We start from the raw sequence: 17,609 nt of genomic DNA, 5'->3' as shown, positions 1-17,609 counted from the left end.
TCTCCTGCATTCCAAGTCTCTTCTTCCTTAAGCAAGATCAGTTATAAACCGTGTCTCTTTCTGCTGTGTATACCATACTCGTGTCTAGAGAGCTTTCCCCCACTTGGAGCAGGTTTGTTGTTTTGCAACAGAGTCTTGCTCTGTGGACCTGGCTAGCCTGGCACTCACTATGTAGCCCAAGCTGGCCATGTTTTCTTACTCAGCTTCTGTCAAGTTTTACTCAGCCTCTGTCATGTTGGGTTTCTAGACCTGTACTTCCAGGCCTGTCTAGAGAATCTTTCAGATCAACCTGAGTCTTCCTCCTCGTCCTCTTTATCACATGACACAGAAACTGTATCCAAGTATGTATTGTGATTTTCATGACAAAACCGATGCTTTTAGGGGTAAGTTTGAAGTGTGAAGGGATTATTTAAGATTTTTTTTAGCCAGGGTGTGTGTGGTGGTTAATCTTATGTGTTAGTTTGTCTGGGCCACAAGGCAGCAAGATGCATAATCAAACACTTATGGATATTTTTCTGAAAAATTTTTTAGGGGCTGTTGAGATGCATCAGTGGGTCAAGGTGCTTGCTGCCAAATTGTGTGTGTGTGTGTGTGTGTGTGTGAGAGAGAGACAGAGAGAGACAGAGACAGAGAGAGAGAGAGAGAGAGAGAGAGAGAGAGAGAGAGAAGAAACAAATACATACAATTTATAAGATTTATTTTTTTAGGTTTTAGCTACAAAGCTTCCTCATGACATCTGCAGTCATCTGTGCCATAATACGCTGTTTGTAGTCACCCCGTTAAGGCAGACTTGGGTGTGGTTAACATCCTAGACGGTGGCCTTTGAGTAAAGCAGACTAGCATCTCCCATGTGGGTGTGCTTCCTCCTGTCAGTTAAAAGACTCCGTGGATCAAAAGTCTGATCTTCCTGAGCAAGGAGGACATTTCCATCCCATTGTTTTTGGTATCTGCGCTTCAGGGTAGAGTTTGAAACTGCCAGCCTCCGGAACTGCATAAGTGAACTCTTTATTATATATCTCTTTCTAAATATACATACATCCCACTGGTTCTGTTGCCTTTGGAGAAATCCTGACTAATATAGCATGGGATTTAGGAGGGCCAGAGTATGCCATAGATTAATCTCCACTCTCCTTTTGAGGGAGATGGGGTGGGAGTGTGTCTTGCTATGTCAGCTGACCTTAAAATCTCAATCGCCCTGCCTAAGCCTTTCCGGGGGCAAGATCATAGGTGTGTGTTTTTCAAGGTCCTGGAGTCTGTGAAATACATTGAACAGAGAAGCCAGCTGCTGAGCAGGCATGAGGACAGCCTCCTGAGGATAGCCTAGGGCTTCTGTTATGAAATAAGAAATGAAGAAAAACCAAAAAGCAGATAGTAAAATGTAAGTCTCCAGGGGAGGAAGAATTATGAATGCTAGGTATTCTTGTACATCAGGTAGATGACTCTAATCAGTAAAACAGAACATATGGATGGATGGGCGTCTTCACCAGCACCTTGAACTATTTCATCCTGAGTCAGGATTTCCTTGGATAGTCCTCCTGCCTCGACCCTTCAAATGCTGGAATTACGGGGTGCTTGTCCAGCTTCTCATTTGAAGGCAGAGAATCTAATTTTCATTTAGGAGCTGTCGCTGTGTCACACTTATTCTTATTTTGTCTACAAGGAGTTGCATAGTGGTCATATGGTGGAGGCTTGACGGGTGTGACAGGTTGCACAAGCTAAGGGGTCCTGTCTGAGATAATGGACAGGAAATACCTGGTCCCAAGGACATTGTGTGGTTTTCTGTGTCTGTTTGTCTGTCTGTCTGGTGTGTGTGTGTGTGTGTGTGTGTGTGTGTGTGTGTGTGCTTGTTCATGTACATCCATGAGCACGCGTGTTTAGAGACTGAATTCAGGGCCTCCCACTGGCTATGTTGTCTTTGGGCTCCCCTCTCCAGGTGAAAGGGCATTAACTACAGATCAGAAACCAGATTATTCTGGCTTCTTCTGTCTGGAGAGTGGTCAGTATTTAGTTGCAGGCGTGTTTTGCTGTTCTTTGTCTGGAACTCAGGTCCACCTTGCTCAGCAGTCTGCACTTGGGTCTCTGGCATGGAGGGGTGGGTGGTCTATGAAAGCCAGCCAAGGTGAGGGTCCATTGGCATCTTTGAATGTGACACATGGGAAGAGGGTGACAAAGCTGCTGTTCCTTGTTCACCAGAGACATCATCTGTCCAGTAAGGTGACTGACTTACTGTCCTTTGAGCTGGCCAATAAAGATGCAGGGCTCTGAGACCACCCCCCCCCCCCAAGAAGAAATTTGACTGTTAACTCTTTTACTTAGTTGCTGATGAAGATGGACAAATGATTAACCCTTGCAGTCCCCAGTTGGATCTCACTGCCTGTCCTGAATACAGCCTTTTGGATAGCTGCCTGGAGTTGTTTTTACCAGTTTCTTCCAAATTGGGTGTCTTTGCTTGGACACTTATATGCAAACTATCCCTGGGGAGAGAGTGGTGGGCCAGGGGCGTGGGAAGCAGCAGAAAGAAGCTTCTAGATTCTGCTGCTGGGTTTCTGGCTTAACCTTGAGAAGGTAAGGAAGGGGCCCCCAAGATGAGTAGGAGACAGGAAGGGCGCTTCAGTCTGGAGGCTGCTGAATGGAGCCACTCTTGGCCTCCTGCCCAGAGAGCACTTCCTTTCCCTGACAAGATGTCTCTGCTGGCCTGGCCACCTGCCACCTGGCAGTGACCTTAGCACATGACTCCAGTCCACCCAACGTCCGAGGGAGTAGGCAGGAGGTTCCAGGTTTAGCCTGCCTCTTTGAGTCACAAGGCTTTCTTGCTGGCTGCCCCCACTTGCAACGATACAGGTGAGTCTTAACTTTACCTAGGGGGTGGGCCACATGCTCAGAGTTTGGTTTCTGTTTTGCTTGCTCCCCCCACCTCCAATACAGGGCTTCTTTGTGTAGCCCTGGCTGTCCTGGGACTCACTCTGTAGACCAGGCTGGCCTCAAATTCACAGAGATCCTCCTGCCTTTGCCTCCCGAGTGCTGGGACTAAAGGCGTGCCCCACTGCATAGTGGTGTTCTTAACACATAAAATGAGTAACCCACTCTCCTGATAGTTGTAGGATCTATGGAGAGGGACTGGACCAACAGTATGGTAAGTTGCATAGGTCCAATCAAATGGGACACTGCCTCCCAGCCTGGGACTATTGAAGCTGGTCTCTGATCTCCCTGGGGGCAGGGCAGGAGCTGTCCCATAGCAGCAGGGCAGTGGGGGGGGGGTCCTGGATGCCACTGGAGGGTGGGAGTTGCTAGTGCTCTGTCACTTGGTGTTATTTCTGGCCTTAATTTCTCTCTGTAAAATCCAGGGAGGTGGGAGGGTGGTATGGGCTTGACTGACCATCCTAGGAAGTTAGATCTGATCTATGAAGGGGTAGGACCCCCGATCAAAGGAATAGTTTGCAGGTAGCTCTAGAGGGGGCTAAATATGTCAGTAAACCCAGGTCAAAGTCTGATTTCTAGCTCTCCTGGCTTCCTCTCCCCTCTGCTCCAGTCTTCTCCTCTTCCTTTTTATAGAGATACTTTGTGGGTAGGTATGCACCTCAGTTGACTGAACTGTCAAGGCTTGGGAAGCATACCTGATCTCCTGGGTTTGGGTCTCAGTGCTGCATAAGCCCAGCAGATAGCACCTGTTATCTCAGGATGAGAAACTCGACATTATTTTTGACTATATAGGGAGCTCAAGGCCAGCCTCGGACACAGACCATGTTGTTAACATAGAACAACAACAACAACCTCCCCACACCAAAGCTACTAGATCACCTTTCCCCCCACTCTGTAGCAGAATCTTCCGGGTGCACTGCCTGGGCGTTTCAGACGTTGTTCAGATGAGTGAGGCTTTTGAGCATTTTCCTGGTTATTTTAAGGATGTTACCATTTTAAAAAGGTGGGACCATAGAGGAGGAACAAGGGACATGAAAAATATGTAAATTTTAGAAACTTGGATTTAAATAGAGTTTGAGAGGTGCCCAGCTCTGTATTTAAGAGAAAGGCCATATGAAAGTGGTGGTGGGTTAACAAGATAGAGCTCGTAAAACTAATTTAGTGCCTCTATTAATCAACTAACCTGGTTGTCAAGGACTCAAGACACATTCAAACTCCTTTTAAAAGTTATTTATTTTTATCGCATGTATGTTTGTGGCCGATCCCCTAGAAATGGAGTTCCAGACAGTGTGAGCTGCCACATGGATGCTGGGAATTGAACCTGGGTCCTCTGGAAGAGCAGCCAGTACTCTTAACTGCTGAGCCATCTCCCCACCTGCCCTCCACCTGCCCTCCACCTGCCCTCCACCTGCCCTCCACCTGCCCTCCACCTGCCCTCCACCTGCCCTCCACCTCCCACATTTAAAATCTTAGAAGCAGGGATCTGACACACAGCACAGTGGTGGTGCTGGCTGCACCTGGGACTCTGTCCCATCAGCACTTGCTGCTCCTTTGCCTCTGTGAGTCCGAAGAACTAGATGTGGAGTTAATTTTCCCTGCTGGACAACTCCTTTTTCCCTTATCAATCTCCTCTCAGTTCTTACTGGGGGAGCAGGCTCCTTTAGTGACAGTGTGCTAAGCCACACACCCACTCCTCTGTTTAGCTTTAGGCCGAAGTTCTGTGCTTAAGATGGATATTTTAGCAACTACCAACTGTTCACCCTATATCCAGCTCCCTTCAGCAGCCACCCACAACTTGATTCTTGTCTTCCCATGCTGAGTTGTTTATTAACAGCAGTGAGGCCAAGGGAAGTTCTGCCTGAAGCTGAAAACAATAATGTATTCCCAGGGAGGATAGCTGTGGACAGTGACTTGAGTTTACTGTGCAATGATTTAAGTCAAGGAACTTCATAATAAAGTAATTAATTATAAATTCTATTTACACTGTATCTAACGTGTCATCAGCTTTAACAAATGGTAATTTATCAGGCGCTTAGGATGACTCTGCAAGTAGGAGGGAGCATCCTTGTTTTTTATGGGCACAGAATTAGAGCTCCTCCAAGTCATGTGACTCACATAAAGTCAGGTAGCTGGTTAAGAGCAGACAGTTCAAGCGTGGGTCAGTCTGGCTACAAAGTGATCACTCTGCCCTACTGACTACTCATCATCCAACCCTGGCTGAGCTCTCCCCCTCCCCCAAGAAAAATGTTGCTAGTTTTTGGGAAAGAGTAGGAAAGGAGTTGGAACAAAGTGGCTGAGTGTCTGCTGGGGCCCAGCTGACACTCCAGTTACAACACCGCCCCCCAGTGAGTCGATAGCACTTCTGAAAGATAAGTCCTCAAGAGTGACCGAACCCCAGCTGCTCGGCTTGTGGGTTTTGTTGCTTCTAGAATAATCACAGGTTTTTCATTAACATATTTGATCCTACTGAAAATAAAGACAACTTTTTTCCTGGGTTAAAAAAAAATATATATATATATGTTTACTGTAGGAAATGCAAATACATACAAAAATGGCGCCGATTTCCCAAAGTACCAGCAGGTGTTTGAGAATGTCTGCTTTGTAGTTCACCTTGGTCTAATCACTTCTGTACTTGTTTCTGGTCTGTGAAGTTGAACATAGCCTATATCCTTGGGTTTTGGTAAGATAAGCATTACCAGCCAGAAGCCTCCAAGAAGTGACAGAGAGGTGGTTAATAGTTTAATGATGAGCTCCTGACCTTTCTTTCTGTGCCTGTGTATACATGTGTTAACCTACACATGACTGTGTCTACATTAATGAAAAAAAGGTATTTTAAAAACCAGCTGTAGCTGGGCGGTGGTGGCACACGTCTTTAATCCTAGCACTTGGGAGGCAGAGACAGGCAGCGGATTTCTGAATTCAAGACCAGCCTGGTCTACAAAGTGAGTTCCAGGACAGCCAGGGCTATACAGAGAAACCCTGTCTGGAAAACCAAACCAAACCAAAACAAACAACAACAACAACAACAACAAAAAACCCAGCTGTAGCTTTTTATTAAATAACGTGTCTTGAAAATCTGTCCTTACCTCTAAATAGCTTCTATCATTGCCTGATAGACAATCCAGGATGGGATGGTGTGAGTGGAGTTGAGTCTGTGTCATTGGAGGTCTCTCTCTCTCTCTCTCTCTCTCTGTTTGGGGGGAGGGGGCAGCAGGTATAGACTTCAAGTCTACTGGAAACATACGGCATTTAAGAACAAATCTGTTAACATTGTCGATTTGGGTGATAGGGGCTCTTCTTCTTTCCAGGGCCTTCTTAACCCTCCGTCCCCCTTGTGGTGAGGATGAAGAAGGATTCCTTTGGGAGCTCAGAGCCTGCCTTGATTCAGTGTGGCTGGCAGTTCTGTGAATTCAGATGCCAGCCTCAGTCAGGGAGCTCAGACCCTAGCTCTCTTTGAAGTTAGAGAAACAGAGCTGCTGCATTTGATCTGATCTCTGGGTGCACAGGAAGTCACCAACCAGAGCATCCTCTGCTTCTTGCTCTCCAAGAAGCTGTCATTTAAAGGTCTCAGCAGTAAAGCTGTACTCCTTTCCTGCCAGGTTGGACCACCATGCTCCACCTTTCAGGAAGGTGGGCTGCAGTCACTAACCTTGCCGTTTAGTTTTGGGATATACCCTTTTTCTCTTGCTGCAGTCAGCCAGTCAGAAACCTCTCTTAACCCCCTGCCCCCCCCCAGCAAACCAATAAGTCACATTTGCAAACCTCTTCTTGCATGAGCCCCATCCTCCACCACCACCTTTTGGTGCACAGTATGTGCAGATTCAAGGGATGTACCTGACTGTTGAGTCTAACCTCCAGAAGGCAAAAGAGTGGTGTACAGTGTGACTGGGGACTGAAGTCTCACATGGAATTTACCTCTGAGAAGGTTCACGACTATAATAATATCCCTTTCTTCCTTTGAAACTTGGCAGCGTAGTTGGTCCACCTTCCAAGGGAACCCACCTGCCCTGCATGATGCCATCGACGAAGCTCAGACACAACAGCTTCCTTAGAACATTTAAGGGAAGGGCTCAGTCTTTGTACTCTAAGAAGGGAGTATGTCATCACCATGGAAAAAGATCTGAGACACTGTTGGGGTGGTGTGTCTGTCTAGATGAGCCGGTTTATCTTCGAGAGGTGGGCGGAGAGGACGGAGAGGAACAGTGCACCCATTTCACAGCCTCGAAGCTCAGAGCACTAAGACTCTCTCTGATGTTTTCCAAAGTGCCTTTTAGTTTCCTTCTGTGGGAAAGGTTAAGTAGCACTACCTTCTTCCCACTGAGGAGACTGAACCTAGTTGACTGAGGCTAGTTGACTTCCGTTGGGCCTGCCCCACCCAGGGGAGGGATCTCCTCAAGGCATAACTCCTGCTTTTCAGGACAAGGAAGACCTGGATAGGGGAGGGAAAGCTCCTTGCCAAGGATGGGCCATCCTTGCTCACCATACTTTTCTTTGCTCTTTCTATTTTAGCACTTTCTGTTTTTGAGACAGGGTCTCTCCTGTAGCGCAGCTGCTCTCTGACACACTGAGATTCCGATCCTCCTGCCTCCACCTCCTAAGTGCTGGGATCACAATTACACGTGAGCACATGTGGTTCTGTACGGTGCCTGGGACTCAACTCAGGGTTTACACACCAGGCAAGTACCCTATCAAGATGTATCTGCGCTGCATCTCCAGCCACTACTGCCTCCACCCCTTCTTCCCATGCATGGGAGCAAGTCTACAGCCTTATTCCTGCAGTCCTCTCTGGGGATTTCTTAGACAGTGGTATCCTTCAAACCACAGACCACGATCCTTGACCTCAATGTGCCTTTCCTTCCTTGAGCTAAGCTGCAAGCATGACGGATGGCAGAAACTAATTATTTTGGCTCAGTTTCCCAGTGTTGACAGGGCATGCTTTGCATTTGAGATGCAACCTGGACATCCACAGAGGGCTTTAGAATCTCATGCTGTTGGGCTGCTTCTTCTTCTTCTTCTTCTTCTTCTTCTTCTTCTTCTTCTTCTTCTTCTTCTTCTTCTTCTTCTTCTTCTTCTTCTTCTCCTTCTCCTTCTCCTTCTCCTTCTCCTTCTCCTTCTCCTTCTCCTTCTCCTTCTCCTTCTCCTCCTCCTCCTCCTCCTCCTCCTGATCTTCCTCCCCCTCCTGATCTTCCTCCTCCTCCTCCTTCTTCTTTGCAGGAGGACTACCAGTAGTCCCTGATACATGTTCCTTTTCACTTTCATCTATAACTGACATACCACACTGAATGCAGTTCAAACTGTGAATGTGGCCTGTAGCACAGCAGGCTCTAGCATCTGGCTCTTGCTTTCAACAAGCCTGCCACAGTTTCTATCATCTTGGCTTTCTTCTTCTAAAAATACAGCAGAGCCTTGCCACAAAGCCAGGCTGAGTGTGCCTTGGAAGACAGTAGTCCTAGATAGGAAGTTGCCATATCGATGTTTGTTATTCTTGTGTACTTTCCCTCTGGCCCCATAAAGGGTCTCCACTAATTAACTAAATACTTGTAAGAATGTTTCAGGCTTATGGAGGGCAGGCTTCCCGAAATGGAGGAAGCAAATGATAGCAAAAGTAGCTTCCTGTCTACACTAGAAGTTTCATGGACTAGAGAGAATTGTTATTAGGGCTTGTATTAGTCAGGGTTCTCTAGAGTCACAGAATTTATGGGTCATCTCTGTATAGTAAGGGAATTTGTTGATGACTTAGAGTCTGTAGTTCAACTCCCAACAATGGTCAGTAGCAATGTGAATGGAAGTCCAAGGATCTAGCAGTTGCTCAGTCCCACACGGCAAGCTGGTGGAGAAGAGAGAGAGAGTAAATCTTCCTTTTTCCAATGGCCTTATGTAGGTCTCCAGCAGAAGGTGTGGCCCAGATTAAAGGTGTGTGCCACCAGGCCTTTAATCCCACATGACCCTGAACTTCGAGGTCTCCCTGTCTTAATCTTCTGGAATTCATAGCCACTATGTTTCAAGATCTCCATACCAGGATCCAGATCAGAAACTTGTATTTCCCAGCCTCTAGATTAGGATCACTGGTGAGCCTTCCAATTCTAGATTGTAGTTCATTCCAGATATAGTCAAGTTGACAACCAGGAATAGCCACTACAGGGCTTTTCTTCTTCCTTTTTCAGTTTAAGGATTTAAAAAAAATTTTTTTTTCCATCTATGGAAGTGTTTTATTTTCTCTTCTGGAGACAGTGTTTAGAGGTATCCAGAGTGGTCTAGGGCTTAACACTCCATGATAGCCTTTTCAACTCCCAAGCCACTGGCAAGAGAATTGCTGACGTTTTATATCAAGAAGGTTGAAAACATCAAACTCCACATTCAGTGTGTGGCCAGGTGGACATGGCCTGTGGTGGTTCCATGTGTGCTAAATGTGTCAGTGGCAAGCACAGAGTCAGGAAGCTAAATTAACACGAATTCTTTAAACAGTTCAAAGAAAAATATCATAGTCCTAGAATCTCAGACACTCAGGATGCAGAAGACAGAAAGTTCAAGATCTATCTGGGCTATAGAATGAGTTCAAGGCCAGCTTGGGTAACTTAGAAGGTCTTGTTCCAAAATAATAACTAAGTAGCTGTAGATATAACTCAGTAGTAGAGTGCTTATGGCCCTAGGTTCAATCCCCCTGTATTACGGATTAAAGTGAAAGTGAAACAAACAAACAGAAGCAATGTTTACAGCCATGTCAAGTCATAAATGCACACTCAGACATTTACTTCATAGACTGAACTGAGGGCTGGCATGTGGTCTTAGTGTGTGGCCATTGTTCCTCCCCTACCCAGATGTTTTACTTTACATAGTTGTTTATCCGAGGTGTGCGTGTGATAGAGAGTTGACTCGCTGTTGGCATATGCAGCGTGTTTTATTGGATGGGTAAATCAAGACCACATGGAGTAAAAGCTTGAATCCAGGTTGATAGAACCTTTCCCTCTCTGTGTTTTGTCTGAGCAGGGACTCTTGCTTACCTCCTTTGCCCTTCTCTTGCTGGATGGAACAGGAAGATAATCCGGGTGTGTGTGAATACCAGACTTCTGAAGACAGAGGCATGGATTCTGACTTGGAGAACTCTGAGGACCGACAAGGGGACCCAGAAGAAAGAGGAATGGGCTCTAGTCCACGGGACACAGAAGACAGAGGCCACCTGGAGCAGGAAGTGGACTCCACCCCACAGGATGATGATCTAAGAGGGGACTCACGAGAGAGAGACATAGCGTCCACTGTCTGTTCAGGTGAGAAGAATGAGTATCCTCTGAGGTGGCAGAACTCACATTTACATTGGATTCCACTGGCATACAACCAGGGCCAGCATCCTGGGGACCTAGGGGTGGGCTCTCTGAAAGTTGGTGCCGTGAGTATTCATTCCTTTATACCATCTGCCACTGAGGCCACACTGGTAAGTATGAGTAAAAGCCACTCCTGGGTGCTGCTCCTTGCTACAGATGGTCACTTGTGACAACACTACAGTGGAATCGCAGGCAATACTGGGGTCTATCTCACAGATGCTGGGGGAGGAACATGATGTGTTGGATTTAAACAGTGACTTTGGACCCCAGAGAGATGGCTCAGTGGTTAAGAGTGCTTGCTAGTCTTGCAGAAGACCTGAGTTCGGTTCTAAGCACCCATATCATTCTGCTCATAACTACGTGGAATCAGTTCCAGGGCATCCAATGTCCTCATCTCTGCAGGTACCTGCATGTACTTGACACACATAAACTCACGTTCATACATAATAGATGAATTTATATATGTATACACACATACACATATATTTTAAAGAGTGACTTAGCACAGTGCTGGGTGAAGTACATTGATATTTCTAGTTAAATCATCATTTCCTTCTCTAGAAGCAAGTTTGGTGGTTAAGTGACCTACCTGTGTGCATGAGGCTGATTACCCAAGTGCCCAAGTTCCTGGTTACCACCCTTGCTATTTCTGACCTGAAAGCAAATTCTGGGTCTCTAGCCACTTCCCTTACCCTTGTGACCTCTCCCCCACGGAACAAAGATGGAGAGTAGAAGAGGGGGTCCATTCTGTAGGTTCTGGGTATCAAAATTAAATTATAAAGCATGTGCCTCAGTGTAGCCCAGTGGTTCTCAACCTGTGGGTCCCGACCCCTTTGTGGGCATCTAATGACCCTTTCACAGGGGTTGGCCTGAGACCCTTGGAAAACACAGGTGTTTACATTACATTTCATAACAGTAGCATAATTACAATTATGAAGTAGCAAGGGAAATAATTTTAGGGTTGGAGGTCACTACAGTCAAGGGTCGCAGCATCAGGAAGGTTGAGAACCAGTGCTTTAGAGATGAGCTCTTTTGATTTTTTTTCTTAAGACTTGACTGCTTTTTGAGCACAAACTTTGTAGATGAAAACACTGTTGCAATGTCAAAGGCTGGACATGCTCGCAAGTTGTTCCCAGACTGACCAAATGGTTTTGTTGTTGTTGTTTTGTTTTAGAATCTGTGTGGGACCTGATGAGTCCTACTGGTCTCATACTTTCTGTGACTAACCTGACTTGTGTTTTGAGGCTCTAGCTTTAGAAAGTATGGTTGAGAATCCCCCACCCCCCCACACCCACACCACCTCTTTTTCCTTCTGGAGACATATTCCCATCTGGTGCAAACCTAGCCATTTGAAGACTTCTGAGGCAGAAGCTGGGGTGTCTGTCTAGTAGGCGGGGTCTGCCAGGAGAGTTGGCAGTGGGGCAGAGTGCACTATCCTCTAGTCTTACCAGAAGGTAACTGATAGGGAAGAGGCCAGAGTAAGAGGTAGGGGTAAGGGGGCTGGGGGAGGGGCATTACTCCTTTGGCTCACCCTCCTGGCACATCAGGTCTAGTTGACCCCATTGCCAACTTGTCTGTTGCAGAGGGGCTGCTGAGTGAGGAAGAAAGGGCTATCCTCCGTGAGGAAGAGGACGACCAGCCTGGTGTGGCTGACATGGCTCTGTTCCCAGGGCTGTCAGAATCTGACAGCATATCTCGGAGTCCGAGGGGAGAGGAAGATGAAGAGGAGGAGGAAGACGAAGAAGAGGAAAGCGCTGGGGAGAACCGCTTGATAGAGGAGGAAGAGCCATTGTCTACTCCGGTGCTTCCTTGGAGGCGTCACCTCTCCCTGGGCGGTCGACACCGGGGTGACAAGCCTGCTCACCGCCACTTCCACCGGCTCCATCACCCCATGGCCATGGACCTCGGGGAACTAGACAGCCTGATGGCCAGTATCATGGACGCGCCCACCATCTGCCCAGACTGCGGGGAGAGCTTTAGCCCGGGCGCCGCATTCCTGCAGCACCAGCGCATCCACCGCCTGGCAGAGGCCGCCGCCGTGGCCAGCCTGGAGCCCTTCGGTTTGGCCGGCGAGTGCGGAGGAGTGGTGGGGATGATGGGCGTGGGCGTGGCCGGCGGCTTCGGGGCGGGGCCCACGCTGGCCCGGCCCCCTCGCGAAAAGCCCTTCCGCTGCGGGGAGTGCGGCAAAGGCTTCAGCCGCAACACCTACCTGACCAACCACCTGCGGCTGCACACGGGCGAGCGGCCCAACCTGTGCGCCGACTGCGGCAAGAGCTTCAGCTGGCGCGCCGACCTGCTCAAGCACCGGCGCCTGCACACGGGCGAGAAGCCCTACCCGTGCCCGGAGTGCGGCGAAGCCTTCAGCCTTAGCTCGCACTTGCTCAGCCACCGGCGCGCGCACGCGGCGGCGGGCGGCGGCGCGGGCTCAGAGGGCTCGGCGGCGGCGCTGCGGCCCTTCGCATGCGGGGAGTGCGGCAAGGGGTTCGTGCGCCGCTCGCATCTGGCCAACCACCAGCGCATCCACACGGGCGAGAAGCCGCACGGCTGCGGCGAGTGCGGCAAGCGCTTCAGCTGGCGCTCGGACCTGGTGAAGCACCAGCGCGTGCACACGGGCGAGAAGCCCTACATGTGCTCCGAGTGCGGCGAGACCTTCAGCGTGAGCTCACACCTCTTCACGCACAAGCGCACGCACTCGGGCGAGCGGCCCTACGTGTGCCGGGAGTGTGGCAAGGGCTTCGGCCGCAACTCGCACCTCGTCAACCACCTGCGCGTGCACACCGGCGAGAAGCCCTTCGGCTGCGGCCAGTGCGAGAAGCGCTTCAGCGACTTCTCAACGCTCACGCAGCACCAGCGCACGCACACCGGCGAGAAGCCCTACACATGTCTCGAGTGCGGCAAGAGCTTCATCCAGAGCTCCCACCTCATCCGCCACCGGCGCATCCACACCGGCAACAAACCTCACAAGTGCGCGGGCTGTGGCAAGGGCTTCCGCTACAAGACGCACCTTGCACAGCACCAGAAGTTGCACTTGTGTTAGGGAGGGCATCCGAATGAGGCGACGGTGGGAGTCGTCTGGCTACTGATCTGTAGATGTTGGGGAAGGGGCAGGAGGGGCAGTCTGAGAGTGTCTGGGGGAGCCTTTTGGTGTTTGCTTACCCCCCCCCCGCGGAATGGTTAATAAGAGTGGTTACTTCGAGGTGCCTACCTCCACCTTCGAAGCAACTCTTAGAAGATGTGCTTGACTTGATAGCTTACTTAAATACACACTGCGAAGAGTGAAAAGCTTGGAATAGCAGAGTTGGGAGGACCCCGAGGAAAGGCATTTGGGGCTGTGTAGAGAGGCTTGGACTGTGTGAGAACTGAGGTGATTTGTTTAGAGTTACAGGCATACAACAAAAAGCGGGTAGAAAGAAGAATGTCACACTCCCGGGGTAAGCCTGAGTTTGCCCTAACACCTCACTTATCAGCTCCAGTACGACCCTTCTCATCCCTATAGAAGAGGTTGCTAATCCACTTCCCTTTCTATGAGCCCCAGCTGCTATTTTGAGGCATCCCGGGGAAATCAAGCAGAAAAACTGCACAGTTATGTCAAAGGGCAAAAGTTTAGAAATTCACATACATTGGTTCTTAGATCTCTTAGGAAATCCTGCACCCGTTTCTTCGCTAATTCTTGAAATTGCTCAAGCTTCATGTAGGGTCAGGGGTACCTAGGAATGGCCCCATCTGCTATGTAAATCAGGACTTGCCTGTCAGGTCTCAGCTATCAGTGGAGAGTAGGTTTCAGGAAACCAGTAGACTGTCAGCAGCTGCCTCAGAAACTGTTCACAAAAGTCAACTAGCTGGCTCAGTTTTGCTGGCTTTGTGTAGATTTGTGTAGAGCAGGAAAGCCAAGTTCACAAGATGGGATGCCTTCATTTGCATGCGTGTGCCCTGACCCCAAGAACCCCCAAATTACTCACAAATTAATGAGAGATGTGATCCAAACAGGATTTTCATCCCTGCCCCGTCCCCGCCCCCCACCTCCGACCCCCCTATAGAAGAGGCACACATGTCCACGTGGAGGGCACAGTCAGGGAGAGTTGGAAATGCAAAATTGCCAAATAGCACAAACAGTGAATGTTTTCCAGTTATACGAGATGCCAAAATAGCACTTTTGTATTTAACAGAGTGCTTTATGCTTTTTAATGACTGTTAGTGTTTCTCACATGCCTGTGAGATACATCAGCATTGCAAACTGTGATTGGGGAAAGTCTGAGGGAGGAGTGTGGTAAGCCTTTCAGAGGAAGGCCCAGGGCAATGACCTTTTGTGTTCCAAGCTCCATTGCTAGGATGACTTACATGCTCTGATTTATATCATAAAGCAAGAAGACTGAGCATTCTTACACTTGGAAAAATTAAAGCCTAGAAGGACCAAAGATGTCCTTATTGACAAAGCTGGCCTTTGTCACCTGATTCCAGTATTCTCACTGTCTTCTATTTCTAGTAGGGAGCTGTAGTCAAATGACTTGTATAGATTTTGGTTACCTACCCTTAAATTCCCTCCCGTAGATTAGCCTTTAGAAGTCAGTGTTGTGGCCGGCAGTGAAGTTTTCTTCACTAACACTTATTACCCTAGATTATTCATGGGAATCTGGAACTGTTGGACACAGTTGAAAATGTGGTGGGGAAACCAGACAATTGTTTTTACAGTTTTAGCCAAGTTTCTGTGAATGCTAGAGATTTATACTTGATTATTTGTATTTTCATAATGAGCTTCTTTGGGGACTCTAGGGAAGCATTTTTGTTTTTTTTTTATTTTTTATTTTTCATTCTAGGAACACTAAAAAAGAAATCTGGGGGACATCCGGACTTTTGTATATTACCTGCTGCTGATCTTGTACACTTAATCTGTTTACTGTTGTTCACAGATGAAAACAGATACGCTAGGGCTAGTTTTGAAAAACACTAATTCTCTTCAGTTTTCTTTAGTGAAGACTTACATGCAAAGTCTGTGCCCCCTATTTATTCTGACTCATGCTGTCTAGATGCCCAGTGTATGAGACCCACTTAAAACAACGCAGCCGATTTGTAGGCAGTCTTCATTCTCATTCTCTCCCTCTCCCTCTCCCTCTCCCTCTCCCTCTCCCTCTCCCTCTCCCTCTCCCTCTCCCTCTCTCTCCTTTTCTCTCTCCAAAGTTTCTTTCCATAGCCCTGGCTGTCCTGAAACTCACCCTGTAGAGCAGGCTGGCCTTGAACTCACAGAGCTCCACCTGCCACTGCCTCTGCTCCAGAGTGCTGGGATTACAGGTGACCCCAACCACAACCAGTTCATTTTTTTTCCTTTTTTTTTTTTTTTTTTGTTAAATGCACATCTACCTCTTCCGTTTTAAGTTCTCTCAAGTGTGTGCCAATGAAATCTAATCCAACTTTTGATTCTTCATATATATTTTTAACCACTTTATGGGCTTTTTGTTTTGTTTTGGCCCTTTGCTGCCATTATTCCACACAGGATAGCCATTATCAAGTGTTTTACAGAACAGCAGCTTTAGAGAGTGGGTTTTGTGGGTTGTGGATAACCAAGATGGCGTGAAGTAATGGCAGTAGAAACCCATGGAATTCTTTTGTTCTTTCTATCGCTGTGGATAAGAGAATCAGCTACTGTGTTATTCCTTATCTGAGCCAAACCCCTTAGCAGAAGAAACTGTCCAGCCATACCGAGTGCTCGATTGGTGTATTTACAATGTGATTCTCTTCTCTTCTTCAGGGAACATGCCTGCATTACATGAAATTCCATGCACCCAGCTGGTTATTTCTTGTCTTCCATCTTAGAAGAATTGTGTTTCTTCAGGATACTCTTGTAACTGTGGTTCATGCTTGAAATGTTAAAGATTCCTTAATCCAACTTATTACGGGGTTGGAGGCAGAATTTACTGTACTATTTATTTCCTGGGGAATTTTGGTCAAAAGCCAGCTTCTTTTGCTGTCTTTAAGAAGCAAAACTTGAAGCTTATGAGCTTAAAAGACTTAGCCTGAGGCAGAAGGAGGTGAGCACCTAATCCTTTGAGCCACGTGGTCTCTTTTACAGTCTAGAAACTGTACATATATGTGAAAAGGAAAAAAAACCTATATATATATTATATATAAAACAGTGTTCATAGACAATCTGAACTATGTTTCTGATGTGTGCACACTTTCCATTTTAGTGCAATTTTACATCTGTTCGTTAAAGTATTAAGTAATTTAATGACCCCAAGAGTACCAGATTCTGTGAGTGTGGTTGTATACGTAAGAACTGCCCTGTTTTCAGGTTGTTTTATTTAATGGTGGTTCCTTGGACAGCATCCTGGCATCCAGCAACCAATATGAACTATTTGTCATTAAATCCCTACCAGTCTTTTATCATATCATCCTTCTTTATTATGTGTTATACACTTGACTCTCCGTAAGTGAAATTTTACTGGAATGCAGTTTCACCTACACTGTCCACACAAACTGACTGTGGAGACGTTCATGCACAGTTGAATAATTGTGGCAGAAATCACAAGGACCATAATCCTAAAATATTTCCTATCACACTTAAAAGCACAATCTAGAGGGGGTGCAGTTGCCATGGTACAAGAGGCTGCTAAGGGATGAATGCTAATGTGAGACTAGCCTGGTCTAAGTAGTAAGACACTGATTCAAAACCACCGATTCGCTTAATCTGTATATGTATGTATGCACACACGTATGTCCTAGCTTGCTTTCTGTGTTTGTGATAAAACACCATGACCAGGCCAAATACAACTTGGGGAGGAAAGGGTTTACATGACTTCCTTGTTTTAATCATAGCTCATCATGAAAGGAAATCAGGGTAAAAACCTAGAGATGGGAACTGAAGCAGAGGCTGGCCATGGAGGAATGTTGCTTAGTGGCTTGCTCTCTGGGCTTGCTCTGAATGTCCTTATGACTCAGGACCACCTGCCCTCAGGATGGCACCAACCATTATGAGCTGGTCTCTGACCCATCAATCATTAATGAAAAAACTGCCTTATAGACTTGCCCACTGGCCAGTCTTTTAGAGGCATTTTCTCAGTCAAAGTTCCCTCTTCCCAGGTGACTCTACCTTGTGTCAAATAGAAAACAACAACAACAACAATAACAACAACAACAAACCTAACCAGCACAATTGATTTCTTGTCCTTGATACACAAATGCATTTAAAACAGCATTTTTCTTTTTGTCTCCAAGAGTGTGTTAATGTCACAATATAAAACAGAATCATTTTAAAGACTTTAAGAAATTCAAACATTTTGAAAACGTCCAGCTCCTTAAAAATCTCCAAAGCCACTCAATGATGGGCTTTTGAGACAACAATAACAACAACAAGAAGGTACATACTTTTTCCAAGCT

The 17,609-nt window shown here is 47.1% G+C and overlaps 1 protein-coding gene across 3 annotated transcripts in view; it reads left to right on the top strand.

Moving 5' to 3' along the window:
• The window catches only part of Znf697 (zinc finger protein 697), a 33,772-nt gene extending 16,397 nt beyond the window's left edge, over positions 1-17,375 (top strand). The window contains exons 1-3 of one of the 3 annotated variants that reach the window (XM_021158698.3): positions 2,740-2,841; positions 9,907-10,184; positions 11,822-17,375. In XM_021158698.3, coding sequence (XP_021014357.1) covers positions 9,944-10,184; positions 11,822-13,275 — 1,695 coding nt within the window. In that variant the 5' untranslated portion in view covers positions 2,740-2,841; positions 9,907-9,943 and the 3' untranslated portion in view covers positions 13,276-17,375. Of the gene's footprint in view, positions 1-2,739; positions 2,842-9,906; positions 10,185-11,821 lie in introns of those variants that run through there. The other 2 variants (XM_029475481.2, XM_021158697.3) reach the window with 2 other exon arrangements.
• Positions 17,376-17,609: the final 234 nt, after the last annotated feature.

Source organism: Mus caroli, unplaced genomic scaffold (assembly GCF_978045245.1).
Source record: "Mus caroli unplaced genomic scaffold, Mus_caroli_1 scaffold_3, whole genome shotgun sequence".
NCBI classification, from domain to species: Eukaryota; Metazoa; Chordata; class Mammalia; order Rodentia; family Muridae; genus Mus; species Mus caroli.
Note: the sequence above shows the minus strand (reverse complement) of the source record. Positions and strands in the feature narration are given on the sequence as shown.